The sequence below is a fragment of the Dipodomys spectabilis genome, unplaced genomic scaffold, assembly GCF_019054845.1.
Source record: "Dipodomys spectabilis isolate Male_0828 unplaced genomic scaffold, ASM1905484v1 ptg000140l, whole genome shotgun sequence".
NCBI classification, from domain to species: Eukaryota; Metazoa; Chordata; class Mammalia; order Rodentia; family Heteromyidae; genus Dipodomys; species Dipodomys spectabilis.
Genome location: NW_024870817.1, coordinates 35,719,603 through 35,735,401, shown reverse-complemented (window position 1 = coordinate 35,735,401; position 15,799 = coordinate 35,719,603). Strand labels below are relative to the sequence as shown.

The window sequence follows — 15,799 nt, the reverse complement described above, 5'->3', positions numbered from 1 at the left end:
GGCGCTGTGACTCAAGTGGTAGAGCGCTAGCCTCAAGCTGAAGAGCTGAGGGACAGCGCCCAGGCCCAGAGTTCAGGCCCACGACTGGACCCCCCCCCCAAAAAAAAGAGAGGAGGCAACTGACAATAATTCTCTGCGACAGTGGATGTATTAATTTTGAATATAAGAAATCTCTTCATCTTTCCAACTTGAAGAAGATAAAAGCTTTTTATAATTTTTTTAAAAAAAGAGGGCACAGGTACATATTACCTTGGGGACATCTGAGAGAATTCAAATTTAAAAAGCATCTCTCAGAAAGCATATTTTATATTTTTAGCATAGCTTTACAGGTATAAAATTCAGGATTAATAGGTTTTATTTTGTTATTTTTTCAGTACTTTAGAAATATTATTCTTTTGTCTTTATCCATTTCTATAGAAAAGTTTACTGTTTTGTTTTTCTCATTAGGTAATTTGTATCTTTTTCCTCTGGGTGCCTACAAGATTCTCTGTCTTTAGTTGTTTTTTTTTTTTTAAAAAAAATCAATCTATTATCTTTATGTCGTTATACAAAGGAGTTTTCATTCAATGAAGTGTTTTATGACTACAATTCTTCTCAGCCAATGTCAATACCTTTGAGCACTCTCTAATCCTCTTTCCTCACTTTTCTTAGTTCTGTAGGATATGCGTTGGTTTTTTCTTATTTCATTTCCCTCCATTCTCCTTGCCATTTGATTATGATATGTCTATGCTGTATATGTGTGTGTGAGTGTTTATATGTATGAGTGTGTATATGTGTCCACATGTACCTTGTTTGCTGTATCTTTATCTTTGAGTTCGCTATTTGAAGTCTGTCAATAGTTCTGAGGGAAAATAGCAGTATTTCTTGAAATATCTTTTACTACATCACTTTTCTTTCTTCTTCCTGGTCATAAATACACATATCATTTAATATTTGGTGCTCTATATATGTATATATATGTATATATAGTTTCATATATGTATGTGTAGAGCGAGAGATGCAGATGTGTGCACATATATACCTACACACAAAGATTTTCTTTTTCTCCATTTCTCTCTTTATTTTACTTTATTTTCTCTTGGAATTATAATTTAGGTAATTTCTGCTGTCTGATTATTTCCTTAGCTGTGTCAAATCTACCAATAGGACTGAGGACTGTCTTTATCTCTTAGTATGTTATCTGAATTTCTAACACTCCTACTGATTCTTCTTTAAAGTTTGCATCTCTGTTAAATTATCTATCTGATACTGTTGTCACACTTTTCCATTCATGTCAACATACTGATCATGGTTTATTGTCTGATAATTTCAACATTTATTCGATATATTCCATATATGGAAGATTTCTTGATATTGTCACTTCGGAATGCTTTCTTACACCTTCACATATATTCTGTAATCTTTGCCCAAAGTTGGAAGTTTTGTAACAATAGTAGATACTGAATTATATAGATTTATTGAATAAAGATGAGTATGATTTTAATTCTAGTAGGCCATTATCATGAGAATTTGATTTACATAGTTAGTAACTGAGCTAGACTTGAAGTCCATTCTTACTATCATTAACAATAGTGAGCACAAGTTTTAGTTTGGTCTATTAATATCTTATGCTTGGATTGCAGAATGTGGAATTGAGTATTTGTTCTTTCTCTCTGTTAGTTCCTATGTTGGTTAGTTTTGATTGATGATCAACTTTATTGGATTGAGAAACATCTGGGAGAGATTAGTAATGCACAACTCCAGGTGTGACTGTGACGTCAGAGACAATTATTATCATGAGAGCCCTAACCTAATGAAAGGCTTCATCCACTGATGAGTTCATAATAAGATGGCATTATCAGGAGTTCATGGAAAGTAAAAGAAAAAGAAAGAGGTAATTCAAAGGGAGGGGGGAGTGGTCATGGGAGATATATCTTGTCCTGGCTCCTTCCTGTTGCTTCTCTGCCTGCTTCCTGTTGGCTATGAGGTAAGATCATGTGCCATGACCTCCCAGCCATGATAGATTGATACTTCTTTAACTATGAGCAAAATAAATCCTTTTCCCTTAAGTTGTTTCCACTAGGTCTTTTGTGACCATGGTAAGAGAGTATGACTAATACAGAAAAGTTTTACCAAGAGTAGAGGGTCATTGCTATAATTAAATTTAACTGCATGATTCTTAAGCCTCTGAAACTGATGTGGGAGGAATATGGAAAAGTTTGAAGTGGATTGATAAGTCTAGAATGCTGTAAGCAGTTTAACAAGAGATTCTGATAAAACTCAGAAAGCTAACAAAAGTGGAAAAGACAGGGAAAATGCAGATAAGACTTCAATGCATATCCTACAAAATTAAGAATAGTGAAGGAAGAGGTAGGTTAGGAGGAATAGGTAAGAATGTTGGAAGGAGTGATATTGACCAAGACATATTGTATTAATAAACCACTTTGCTAAATGGCAACTCTGTGTACAATTACTTAAAGATAATAATAATAATAGCTGATAGAAATAAAGATAATTTAGGACAATATTCAATGTTCATAAGATTTCAAGTGGAAATGAGGTCTCTATTGCAAATTAGATAAAATGTCATTTGCATTCTGCCAATGAATTTGTCTATTTTGTACATGTTTTGAGACTCTGAGAGAAGAGAAATCTAAAAGAAATGGACTAATTAATTTAGGGAGGATATATCATGGCATGCTAGAATTCAGGCTATTGCATAGATATTACTGGCTCCTTTTACCCAAATGTACATTGAGAATCAGGAACAGAGAGTAGCACAGAAATATCTGAAAGCATGCAGTTTGCCAAGAAAAGAAGTGTCACAGAAAGTGTGCCACAGAAAATGTGGCTTTAAAAGAGATCAGTGCCATCAAGCCAACCTACAAACTACACAGAGGTAACAGGAAACTAAATTTCATCTATCTCAGGTTCCCATGAGTCTAAAATTTACCCACATATGAAAGGCTTCCCCTTGAAAAAGACCACGCTGGGACTCCCTGCTTATACAGGCTCATTGATAGAAATGTTTTCCTAGGTCCATCCACCGAAGCACTCAGGATTCTGCAATCATGGTTCAAGGAGATCTGGCTATCCAAAAACTGGTGGCAGACCTTGCTGTCAACCACATGATGCTGGTTTCACAAGCATGTAGAATGCAAGAGTCATGTTTGTTTTTACCAAGACTTCAAAGGAAGGCTCAGAAGAATCAGAATTCCAATAAGCAGCCCCTGAGAAAGCAATGCATCAAGCTCTAATGGTAAAGCCTAAACTGTAATGGAAACACCAATAAACAAGAGATGGCAGAGGGGAAGGGAAAAAACAAATCGTTTAAATAGGGATATAGGTGGACTCATTGCAACAATGAGATGTACAAGTCGTATGTCAAAAACAAACTTTACAACTTTGGTGGTGGGGGAGCCGGGGAGGATTAGGGGAGCAGGAGGAGGGGGGAGGATGGGAAGGGGAAACAAAAGAGGAGGCTACAATGCTTGATAAGAAGTTATCTTGCCCATGTAATTGTAACCCCTTTGTACAGTATTTTCACAATAAAAATTTTTTAATTATTAAAAAAAAAAAGAGATGGCAGGAACAAGTAGAAGAATGACATGGGTACAAGTGAATCCGACCAAAAGGGAAACAATTCATGCTGAATTTGCAAGGATCTATGATAAAGACTGCTCATATTCATGCACCATATTGTTTGTGCTAAATGTGATTGTTTCTCATAGTGCTGTAGATGTTCTTTCTGCATTGGAGTTTTCTTCCATTATACGTAGGATTTAGTAAAGTGCTGGTTATATGGTACATAGCAATCCCACTTTTGGGCATTTACCCAAATGATCACAAACAAGACCATACGAAAACTACCTGCACAACTATGTTTATTGCAGCATTATTTACCATAGCTAAGATATGGAACCAACCCAGATGCCCCTCAGTAGATGAATGGATCAAGAAAATGTGGTATATATACACAATGGAATTCTATTCCTCCATCAGAAAGAATGACATTGCCCCATTTGTTAGGAAATGGAAAGATTTGGAAAAATTATAGTAAGTGAAGTAAGCCAGGCCCAAAGAAACATAGGTCCTATGGTTTCCCTTATTTGCAATAACTAGTATATGTCTGAGTCAACCAGAAAAGGTTAGATAAGTTGATGTTAGGGGAATGAACCCCAAGATAAGCATTCAAATGTTTTTTTTTCCTTTCATGCAATTGTTTCTAACATATTTACAAGATGATTTCTATGTTGCTTTGTATGTCCCTCCCCCACGGTATAACCCATGCTTTCACTGTATTTGATGTTGGTATAATTTGTGGAGGGGAAGAGAAAGAACAAATCGTTTAACTAGGGATACAGGTGGACCCATTGCAACAATGAGATGTACAAGTCTTTATGTCGAAAAACGAACTTTACAACTTTGGTGAGGGTGGGGGGAGGATCAGGTGGGGAGGAGGGGAGAATATGGGAAGGGATGGGAAGGAGAAACAAAGAGGAGGCTACAATGCTTGATAAGAAATCTACTCGTTATCTTGCCCATGTAATTGTAACTCCTTGTACGGTATTCTCACAATAAAAAAATAAAATAAAATAAATAAATAAATAAATTGATAATTCTTGGACATAAGGAAGGAACTACATCATCCACACTTGGTACCACAATTCAGAATTCTCTGAGTTAATCAAAGAAAGATGGGCTTGAAGGGGTGACAGTGTCTAAAGAGAAATGTACTCTTTACCTGACTTATGTAACTGTAACCCTTCTGTATATCACCTTTATAATAACAAAAACAATTTTTATAAAAGATAGGCTCAATGTAACCCCAGGTGAACTTTAGGGTCAAAATGGTGCTTATCAGCAGTGCGTTGGTTGGAGTTGCTATGACTGGGATATAAAATAAAATAATAGAAATATTTTTCAGAGGAGAGCCACTCAAAATATTGCAACTGCCTTCTATTCTCCTCATCAACAAATGAATAAATGAAAAGGATTGACATTGAAGTAAGTTTCCTAAGGTCACATATTGGTGAATTTATAAAATCAAGGCTCAGGATAATTCATTTTTTAGTCTAATGAAAATACATACAAGTGAATAGGTGTTAATGAACATATTTGTGAATCTTGCTTTATGTCTATACACATATAAATATTTATAACTGTGATAATAGAAAGTTAAAAATAATTCAAGTTTCTTGTCATTCATAGTATGGCATTAAAAATATTACAGCTTTAAGGAACCATAATAACTTACTATGATCTTGATTTAAGGCCATTTAAAAAATTTCTTGCTGGTGCTAGTGGCTCATGCCTGTAATCCTAGCTGCTCAGGAGGCTGAGATGTGAAGATTGCAGTTTAAATCTAGCCTGGGCAATAAAGTCCATGAGACGAAAACGAACTTTAGAATTTTGGCTGGGGAAGGAGGGGTGGGAGATGGGAAGGGATGGGAAGGGGAAACAAAGGAAGGAGGCAACAATGCTTGATAAGAAATGTACTCATTACCTTGCCTATGTAATTGTAACCCTTCTGTATTTTCACAATAAAAAAAAAAAAGTCCATGAGACTCTTATATACAATTCACCACCAAAAAGCTGGGAGTGAAGGTATGGAAGACTGCCAGCCTTAAGCAGAAAAGCCAACCAAGAGGACAAAGTCCATAGTTAAAGCTCCACTACCTGCACAAACATACAAAATATCCTCAAAAACACTCTCCTATTTCTTGAAAATCCAGTAGACAAATTTGAATCTATTTGTAAGAACTAATTCCACTTTCAGTCATTGGTTTTGATTTCTAGGAGTTTTTTAAATATATTTTTTATTGTAAAGATACTGTGCAGAGGGGTTACAGCGACATGAGTAAGGTAATGAGTACATTTTGTATTGAGCATTGTTACCTCCTCCTTTGTTTTGCCCTTATCATCCCTTCTCTTCCCTCCCACCTCCCACACTGCCCCACAACAAGCTGTAAAGTTAGTTTTCAACATAGTGTCTTGTATATCTCATTGTTACAATGTGTCAACCTGTCTCTTTATTTCAGCATTTTGTTATTTCCCTTCCCCTCCCCAAATTAGAAAAATATATATACAATATCAGGGTACCAAAATCAAATAGAGTGAAAACAGGGGCTATACCATGGGGGAAGAACATACAAAAGAAACAAAAAAATTACACAGTACATTATAAGTGCATTAAAAACAACAGCAACCAAGATAAAACCTCTTGTGTCCCTATCTTAGGATTCATTTTGCTTAGCATCATCTTATATGGTCATATGTACATAGCTTTTGATCTTTTCTGCTTGTCCTAGACATATACTAGTTATTGCAGATAAGGGAAACCATGGGACCTTTGTTTCTTTGGGCCTGGTTTACTTCACTTTACATGATTTTTTTCTAAGTCTTTCCATTTCCTAACAAATGGGGTGGTATCATTCTTCCTAGGAGGTTTTTAAATCATTATTTTCGGAAACCAGAACACATATGCCTTCTAAATAAGAAACCCTACAAGTCAAAGAATATGCTCTTTTCTTTCTTTCTTTCTTCCTTTCTTTCTTTCTTTCTTTCTTTCTTTCTTTCTTTCTTTCTTTCTTTCTTTCTTTCTTTCTTTCTTTCTTTCTTTCTTTCTTTCTTTCTTTCTTTCTTCCTTTCTTCCTTTCTTCCTTTCTTCCTTTCTTTCTTTCTTTTTGTCAGTCGTGGGGCTTGAACTCTGGGCCTTGGGTTCTGTCCCTCAGCTCTTCAGCTCAAGGCTAGAGCTCTGCCACTTGAGCCATAGTACCACTTCTGGTTTTCTGGTGGTTTATTGGAGATAAGAGTCTCACAGACTTTCCTGCCCCGGCTGGCTTTGAACCATGTCCTCAGGTCTTAGCCTCCTGAGTAGCTAGGATTACAGGCATGAGCCACTGGTGCCCAGCTTCACATATGCTCTTCGCTGACAATGTGAATAATTTCTTTTAAATTGGAGGAAAGAATATAAGTTCTGAATCCCCACATGAGCAATTAGGACTTTTCATTTTTTCTGGTCTTTCTATGTACACATACATCTTTTCCTCAATGTTCTTGCTTATTTTTGAATATCCATTCAGAGACTATTGTCTTCGAGCTGTGTTGAGGTCCCCCTTGGTATGATTCATACAATATTGAAATAGAACCCTGCTGGCAAATTAATACTGTATGATGGCTTCTCCCAGAGAAATACAAGTTAGGCATTTAATAATACTTCAAAGAACATGCAATAAGCAAAACTTTAAAGCTTGTAGTTTCTGTTTTAATTTGTAGGGAAGATCATCTTTATTGTGGAACTCGTGTTGTCATTTGTATTCAGAAGTTTTAATACATTTGCTTTTTAATGATGACTGAACCAGATTCTCTATGAAGCCTTAAAAATGCAACCTGGAAATGAATCATGATGTGTTAACTCTCTAAATCCCTCAGGTATCATTTGATGTTCAGGCCCACGGAATATAACTGCTATCATGCAGTTAAAGAGTTTAGATGGGCTTAATAAATACTATTGACTGGATTAAACTAAGGATGTTGAAGGCCACACACGATGGAATTCCAAACACAGAAACAACATTTCTAAAACAAACTCACACTGCTAAATCAGGAAGAATGGGAGCATGGATGAAATAAAAATATAAGTTTTATGCGAAATGGCTTTTCTTCCCCAGTCTGTGTGTGTGTGTGTGTGTGTGTGTGTGTGTGTGTCATGGGGATTGAACTCTGGACTTGGGCACTATCCCTCAGCTCTTCAATTCAAGGCAAGCACTCTACCGCCTGAGCCACAGCACCACTTCCATTTTTCTGGTGGTTTATTGGAGGTAAGAGTCTTACGGACTTTCCTGCCCGGGCTGGCTTTGAACCATGATCCTCAGATCTCAACCTTCTGAGTAGCTAGGATTTAGTCTTTGTTTTAAATAGTACTTTTTTTCCATCTCCAGGCATGTGGGAGGTGAAGGAAGACCAAGGATAGAAATAACTGGTGGCAGGGACATTGGCAATTATGACTTCTCATTTGTACAACTCATAAGAGCCTGTCAACTGTCAAGGCTGAACTTTTGCAACAATGAAAGTATATTTATTTTATTGTTGGTGATGATTTGGTTCTTGATGGATTTTTTGGTGACTGTTGTTGATTTTGTTTATAATGTTTGTTTCATTGCTTTTATGTTGCAACATGCTTCCAAAACTCCCCTTAGGAAATACAAAATTTACGGAGTATTTATAACAAATCTAATTCTTCTTTTATTCCCACTTCCTCCATCAAGACACATTAGAGTAGAAGGCAAGACTATAATTTGAGCTCTCCAAGACCATCTCTATGATGTCCTTTGTAGCATGGATCATGGCAGCAAAGTAAACACACAGATGATTTTAATTTATTTTGGGAGTGCTTGTTTACTGATGGCCATTTTAAGGATTAAAAAATAATAATTGACCAAATTTGATAGTTGAAAAATGGGCTTTAGTTAAAAATAAGTGTTTTTAGTTACTCAGGAGACTGAGATCTGAGGATCGCGGTTCAAAGCCAGCCCGGGCAGGAAACTCCATGAGATTCTTATCTCCAATAAACCACTAAAGTGGTGCTGTGGCTCAAGCGGTAGCATGCTTGCTTTAAGCAGAAGAGCTGAGGAATAGTGCCCAAGCCCAGAGTTCAAGCCCCATGACCGAAAAAATATAAATACATAAATACAAATAAAAATATGTGTTTTTGCTAGAAAAAATTGTACATCCAATAAACGAGTATATTTTTCTTTAAAATTTCAGGTTGCTATAGACATACTAGCTGTAAGAAACATTCTTAGTTATTTATTGTCAAATTGACAAAAATTCCTCTACAGTTCTACATGCTGTTTTAGTGTTTATATTGTTAAGTACGATACAGGCAATTATTTCTCAGACATAATCACTTGGAACTAAATTCCCATTTGAAATTGCCCCAAAATAAATTTGCAAACACTCACAATATTGAAGAAAAAAAGTGAAGGTTTCCTAAGACAACAATTTTGTGATTGGCTTTGGGCTGTCAGGGCAGTCTTGTGACCTGGGATTGATTTCAAAGTCAATGGCTACTGATCAACCACTATTCTTTCTGATCTTTTTTTCAGTACTTACATTTATTTATATTTTCAGCTATTCTTACCCTATTGTTCCTTATCCGGGAAAATTTCTTTTCAACAATTCTAAAATAATCTATTTTTCTGTAACAATGAGCATAATTGACAATTGGGGCACATTATTCAGAGCTCAAAATATCTCTACCAAACAAGGCCCCATGATGTGGTGGAGAATGAGTACATTGAGAAAGAATTGAGAAAGGACTTGTAGCTCCCTCTGAAGAAGAATTTAAGATTATCAGCAGATACAAATGATTGATCAGGACTAGAGTGACAGGATGAAGAAATCATTTTAATAAATTATATACATTTTGCTGTCAATATGCTCTGTGAGGATGGAGAAAAAAATACTTCCTTCACATTGGTTGCCCAGAGCCAACACCCAGGTACCATGGAATGCGTATGTGTTGGCTTTTGTAATTAAAAATAATGGGGGAGGGATGCCGAGCTATAATGGCAGCTACTCAGGAGACTTACTGAGGATCCCAGTTCAAAGTCAGCCTGGGTAGGAAAGTCCGTGAGAGTCTTATCTCCAATTAACTACCAGAAAACTGGAAGTGGAGCTGCGGTCCCAGTGGTAACAAGCTAGCCGTGTGCATAAAGAGGCTCAGGGAAAGCACCTGGGCCAGGAGTTCAAGCCCAGGACCAATACAAAAAAAAAAAAAAAAAAGGCTGGAAGTTATGCAAATAGCCAAATAGCCAACTAAGATGCCCTACAATGGATACGATGGATGAGTGAATCAAAAAAAGGTGATACATATATATAATAAAATTTTACTCATGCATTAGAAAGAAAACATTGAGTCATTTTCAGGAAAATGGATGGATCTAGAACAGATCATGTTAAGGGAAATAAAACAGGCTCATTGAGAAAAATGACAACTTTTCTTTCATATGTAGAAGCTAGATTAAAAAACAAACAAACAAGCAAACACAACATTGGCTGGAAAGCAGGAATGATGGCCAAAGGACATGACATCTCCAAATGTAATTTTACTTTGCATCTGTGCTCTTCAAAACATTTTGTATACAAGATCTCCTCTGCACTTCTTTGGCCCATAAAATGTTATCGCAAGTGACACAATTAAAAAAAACACATTTTTTTTCCATACTCAACTTTGTCAGGATTGTACACTGTTAGAACTGTATCAGTCTTATACTTTAGGTGCTGATAAAGATAGCAGCGAATTGAGGCCAGTCTGGGAAGCAATCTATTATTTTTACTTTAACTGAAAACCCCTCAGTCTATCTTACAGAAGTAGTGGTGAAGAATAATGAATGCAGGCAGCTCTGAAATGCCATAACAAAATCCATCATCCTTTCCAAATTTCTCCTTCATCTGCCATCTAAAGGCAGGCACAGCAGAATGAGATAAAGATGAAATGCCATAAATTACTCATCCTGAGCCATTAGGAGAATGATTGCTTCCAAAAAAAATCACCAATGTAAAAGATAACTAGAAAAAGATTTTTTTTTTATTTAAAAAGTAGTATAAAGTTGGTTTATAAGCATTGGACAATGTTTTTAAGGTTGCCAGTGAAGAGAAGCAATTTTAGAGTGCCATTGGTTTATTTCATCAGATGGGCTTCCAGCTTCTGGATTCAAAACCAACAGCCTACATAGGTGGACTTTAAATTCAGTATGAGAGAATTTCCCATGTACCCTGTGTCCTCCAACCAGCCAGGGCATGCTCACAGTTTTGAATAAATTTCTAAACCAAAATTCTATCCAAAATAACAGGGAATGTCAATTAAAGGCAACTGGTGAGTGACAAATTTATCCAAATGTAGAAGATCCAAAAGAATACTAAGTCAAACAGAGGGCAATGTCATCAAGAAAGCAAATCCAACTGGGCAGATGCTGTCTTGAATTTTTCCATACTGAGAGGAAGAAAATGATTTGGGGTCCTGGAAATTCAGGAATGAACAATCCTACACATGATACTTCTCAATTCAATACACAAGAGAATTGATTAATGAAAAGAATCAAAACATATCCAGTTCATTCACTAGATGAAGTTTATGCAAATTCATGAGCTCAGAGAATAATAACAAAGATACTGTAAAGAACAGTGTTTTTTTTTAAATGATGCCTAATTTTTAAATATACCCAAGCTATGGAAATTTTTATATTCTTCCTCCATGTCTATATCTTTCCTTCTATCTCCTGTTTGCCACCAAATGTAAAGATACTGCACAGAGGGGTTACAATTACATGAGCATACATATATGTATGTATGTATGTATATATATATATATATCTCCTATTAATATATATTACAGTTATATATAATATATATTACAGTTACATTAGTATATATATATTGCTCTACCAGTTAATATATATGTGTGTATGTATATGTATATACATACATGTATATATACATGTATGTATATGTGTGTGTATCTAGAAATGGTAGTTTATAAATACAGAGGCAGGACAATTGGGAGTTTAAAGTCTGTCCAGGAAAAAGTAACAGCCTATGTCAAAAACAACATATAAGCCAAAGGCTAGAGTCATGGTTCAAGTGGTAGAAAGTTGACAAGCATGCTGAAGATCCCATGTCCTATTCTCAATATTGTAATGACCATCATCATCACCATCATCATCATCATCATCATCATCATCATCATCATCAAACTGTTATGAACTGAAGTCTTTGTCTCACCTACTTTCTTACTTTGAATCCCTAACTCCTAATATGATGGTATTTGGAGGTGGGATATAATTAAATGAGGTTCTATGCAATAGTGACCTAGTAAGACATCAAGGCTTGCTCTTTCACTTTCCCATGTGGAGATCCAGAAAGAAGAGTTTGTCTACAAGGCATCAGCCAACCAATAAGATAGCCCTTAGCAGAGCAGAATTGATGGACACCTCCATCTTGGATTTCACAGATTTTCCAGAACTTTGAGAAAACAACTTTTCATATAAGCCATCTAGTCTATGACCCAAACTGACTAACTGACTTTCTTTGACTTGCCTTGATTGTGTATTTACTTGAGAATTAATGTTCAATTTGTGAATCAGCATATGACCTGGGATAATAAAACTCAAAGCTAGTGATAAACAGAATTCTCACCTAGGTTAATTATTCAGCTTATGCTTCCATCTTTTACACAATGTAGCAGTTGGCTAAGTGGTCTTGCAAGCTACCCTGGAATCTCTCACATAGGAAGAAATCAATAATAAGGAGATTGCTTAAAAATAGTCCCCCCCTTTTGTTTTTGTATATTTTAGCCCATAGTGATATATACAAGACCTACAAAGTGGCATGCAGATAGAAATAGAAATTCTGTTAATATTTAAAGCATCTCTGGATTTCAAACTATCATATTGCCCAAGAGCAGTCATAGATTCTAAATCAAATTAATTGTATAACTTTGCTTGTCAAACACAGGAAACATTTACTTCCAAGTATAAAATTTTGGATTCTGTCACAACAAACACTTAAAAAGTAGGGTGCATGTTGTATGTGACATTCATAGACCAATGTAACTTTTGCACTATAAAGTAACAATTTTTATCTAGGCAACATAGCTGGCTCTTTTCTCTAATTAAGAATAATTTCCTTCTTAGAGTCACTTTAATTAAGGGTAAGCATTTTCCTTGTGCTGGTGGGTTTGGAAGAAACTAGGAACCAGTGAAATATGAGCTCTACTGTTGACATTTGGACAAAAGGAGGAAACAGGTTCTCTTACTCTGGAAAGCTTGAGCCTTTCCACCAATATGAAATCTTTTTAATATATATTTTTATTGTAAAGATACTATACAGAGGGTTACAGTTACATGAGTAAGGTAATGAATAGATTTCCTTTCAAGCATTGTTACCCCTTCCTTTGTTTTTCCCCAGCCATCCCTTCCCTCCCCACCTCCCCAACTCCTCCCTTCCCCCCACCCCCACCCTGAGGTTGTAAAGTTCATTTTTAACATAGTGTCTTGTACATCTCATTGTTATAATGGGTAAACCTGTATTCTTGTTTCAACATTTTGTTATCTCCCTTCCCTTCCCCAAATTAGAAAAATGTATATACAAGATGCAGGGCACCAGAATCAAATACAGTGAAAACAGAGGTTATATTATGGGGGAAGAACACATAAAAGAAAAAAAAGAAATCACATAGTACATTATAAGTACATTAAAAACAACAGCAACAAAGACAAATATGAAATAGTTTGCATAAAACAAATACAAATAGGAAATCTTCTAGCATCATTAAGTACTTGCAGTACCGTACAGTCATGGCTCAGTTAATCATTTGCTTTTAGAATGTTTTTCCTCCAAGAATAAGGAAGTATCTAATGATATATTTTAATTAGACAAAATAGTCTCCCTTTTGCCATCATACATTTTTCTCCTATCACAGGCCTATGAAAATAAAGTGTGATAATAATAGTTTGCTTTCATACTTAATGTATAATAAGAAAATACAGCAATAGATATATTTGCAGTTTGATCATGTGTTTGCCATTCACTTTTGTTACAAGGAGCAACTCTGTATGATGATAACAAACTATAACCTCTGGTTCTGGCCTTTTATGTTATGAAAAATCTACTAACTATTTAAAAAATGAACCCAAACTTTCCCTCCGAGTTTGTTGAATTCACTTGGTTAAATACTAAATATAGTACCCATACTTTCCATATTAATTTTCTAAGAAAGCCTGCTTGGAAGTAGAAAAAAATGATGGAAGGGGTGGCATTGATCGAGATGCATTGTACTCATAAACTGACATGGCAAAATGAAACCATCCATACAACTACTTAATAAAAAGTAAAAATAAATTTTAAAAGAATACCTGAAAGATATTCATATATACATAGTGAATAAATGGTAATGGTGACATTTGACCACTAGGAAAAATACTAGAATAAAGAAGAGAAGAAGCGCTGTTGGACATCCCACAGTTTCCATTCCACATGCTTATGCTTCACTTTCAAAATGCTAGATCCTAATTCTATAGGAAAAAAAATGAAAGATGGCCTGGGGCTGTCACAATACAATCAGTAGATGCAACACAAAGTGCTCCCACACTAGAGAAATGTGTTTGCATTTGTGGTTTTTCTGTGCCTTCAAATGAATGCTCCTACGTCAGAAGCACATCTGTTTGGATGCCTTCTCCCCCTTGGGTATGTGAACAAAGGACATGTTCTTTGAGCTTTCCTGATGGAAATTAACAGTGTGCTTTCATCCTTGTCTTGTGTGGCTTTCTTTGAGTTGCTCTATTTGTTCATATTTCCTTTTATAAGCTAAGAAGAGACTAAAAATTATCATGAATTTCCAAGAAGTTGGAAACAATACTTAACCTCCCATCAGGGCCCTGAGGATGTTCACTTAAAAATGTTAAAAAAAAAAAAAAAACTCAAAAAGAAAGATTCTAAAGACCCATATCAAGGTAGGAAACTCAAAAAAAATTTCAGAATGTGATTGGTTTACAAGTACCTTTGACATAGTTCCAATTTACATTTGTTTTTACTTGCCCAGAAAGTCTGAGAAAAATTCAAGATACAAATTTCTTCAACTTTGATATTTAACAGCATATTTGTGACTCAAAAATCAGGATGTTAAGTATCATATTAGCAGTGTTATATGTATGACTGGTAAGGCATAAGAATTGGTTGAAAGAAAATTTCCACCAAATGTCAACCAGGCCACACAAACAAATCTTCGTTTGTTAACGAGCTGCATACAGTTAGTGAATTGAAAGTTAACTAATGTTTTCCCACAAGCCTAATCATGATAACACAGTGTTAAAGTCCAACAGAAACAGTAAGAAGTTATAGGTACATACTTTCAGAAAAGAATAAAAAACTGAAAGGTACTTACACTTTTGCTCCGAGAAAGCAAATCACCCGAATTTCTGTTCATGGTGGTGTTTTAAGGCCTTTACACAGCACTAGTTGTTTTCAACGTCAATGCTCTCACTACAACAATCATCCACTCAAAAGCCAACTGGAATGCTGGAAAAAAAAAAGGCAAGGAAATGTTTAATCAAGTATATGATTAACACGTGCACTTTGAAATGCTATCTTCCAGGACAATAATTCTTAAATAATTCATCACGACAGGCTAAAATGGTAATGTGTTTAAAGCCATAAAAGTACATACAAGCAATATTTCCAAAACAGCTTTTGTTAAATGTAAGTTAGACATGTCAAGCACCATCTGCTTGCTATTGATTATTTAAGTCTGCATGTTTAGTGGCTGAAATAAATCTGTACAGTAGCCGCAACCTAAGTCTAAGTGTGAAAATGAAGATGCAGCTGATTTATGATATGTGCTGTTTCATCTTGAGACAGCTAAGAAGCCTCAATTTACCACTGATGGATCACCAAGGTGGTCCTGTGCCCACTTAGAGGAACTTACCTGCATCTGGAAGGAAAGCCTGAGATCCGCATCATGGCCCTTGTTTCACTAGCAAGACATCAGTAGGACAGTAGGACCATCCCAGTGGCTCTGCAGCCAATTTAATGAGTTCTGGGCCTCATTAGTTTGAAAAGGTTGGGAAGAATGCTAGAGAGAAGCTCAGGATAGTTTAGCTAGTTAGCAATAACTGCTATTTCAAAGACTATTTCCAAGTAGTTGCCACTTTAAAATACTGACAATCCTATTACCTAACCTTTGCTTTCCACTAGACATTCAGAAGGAGAGTCTTTATTTTGAAGAAAGAAAATTGAATAGCTACATGAGGGTGTGTTC

General features: G+C 35.7%; 1 protein-coding gene across 2 annotated transcripts in view; it reads right to left on the bottom strand.

Annotated features, from left to right (window-relative positions):
- The window catches only part of Pde4d (phosphodiesterase 4D), a 1,402,687-nt gene that overhangs the window by 1,065,996 nt on the left and 320,892 nt on the right, over nt 1-15,799 (bottom strand). For both annotated transcript variants that reach the window (XM_042690975.1, XM_042690977.1), the window contains exon 3: nt 14,927-15,060. In XM_042690975.1, coding sequence (XP_042546909.1) covers nt 14,927-14,968 — 42 coding nt within the window. In that variant the 5' untranslated portion in view covers nt 14,969-15,060. The remainder of the gene's footprint in view (nt 1-14,926; nt 15,061-15,799) is intronic.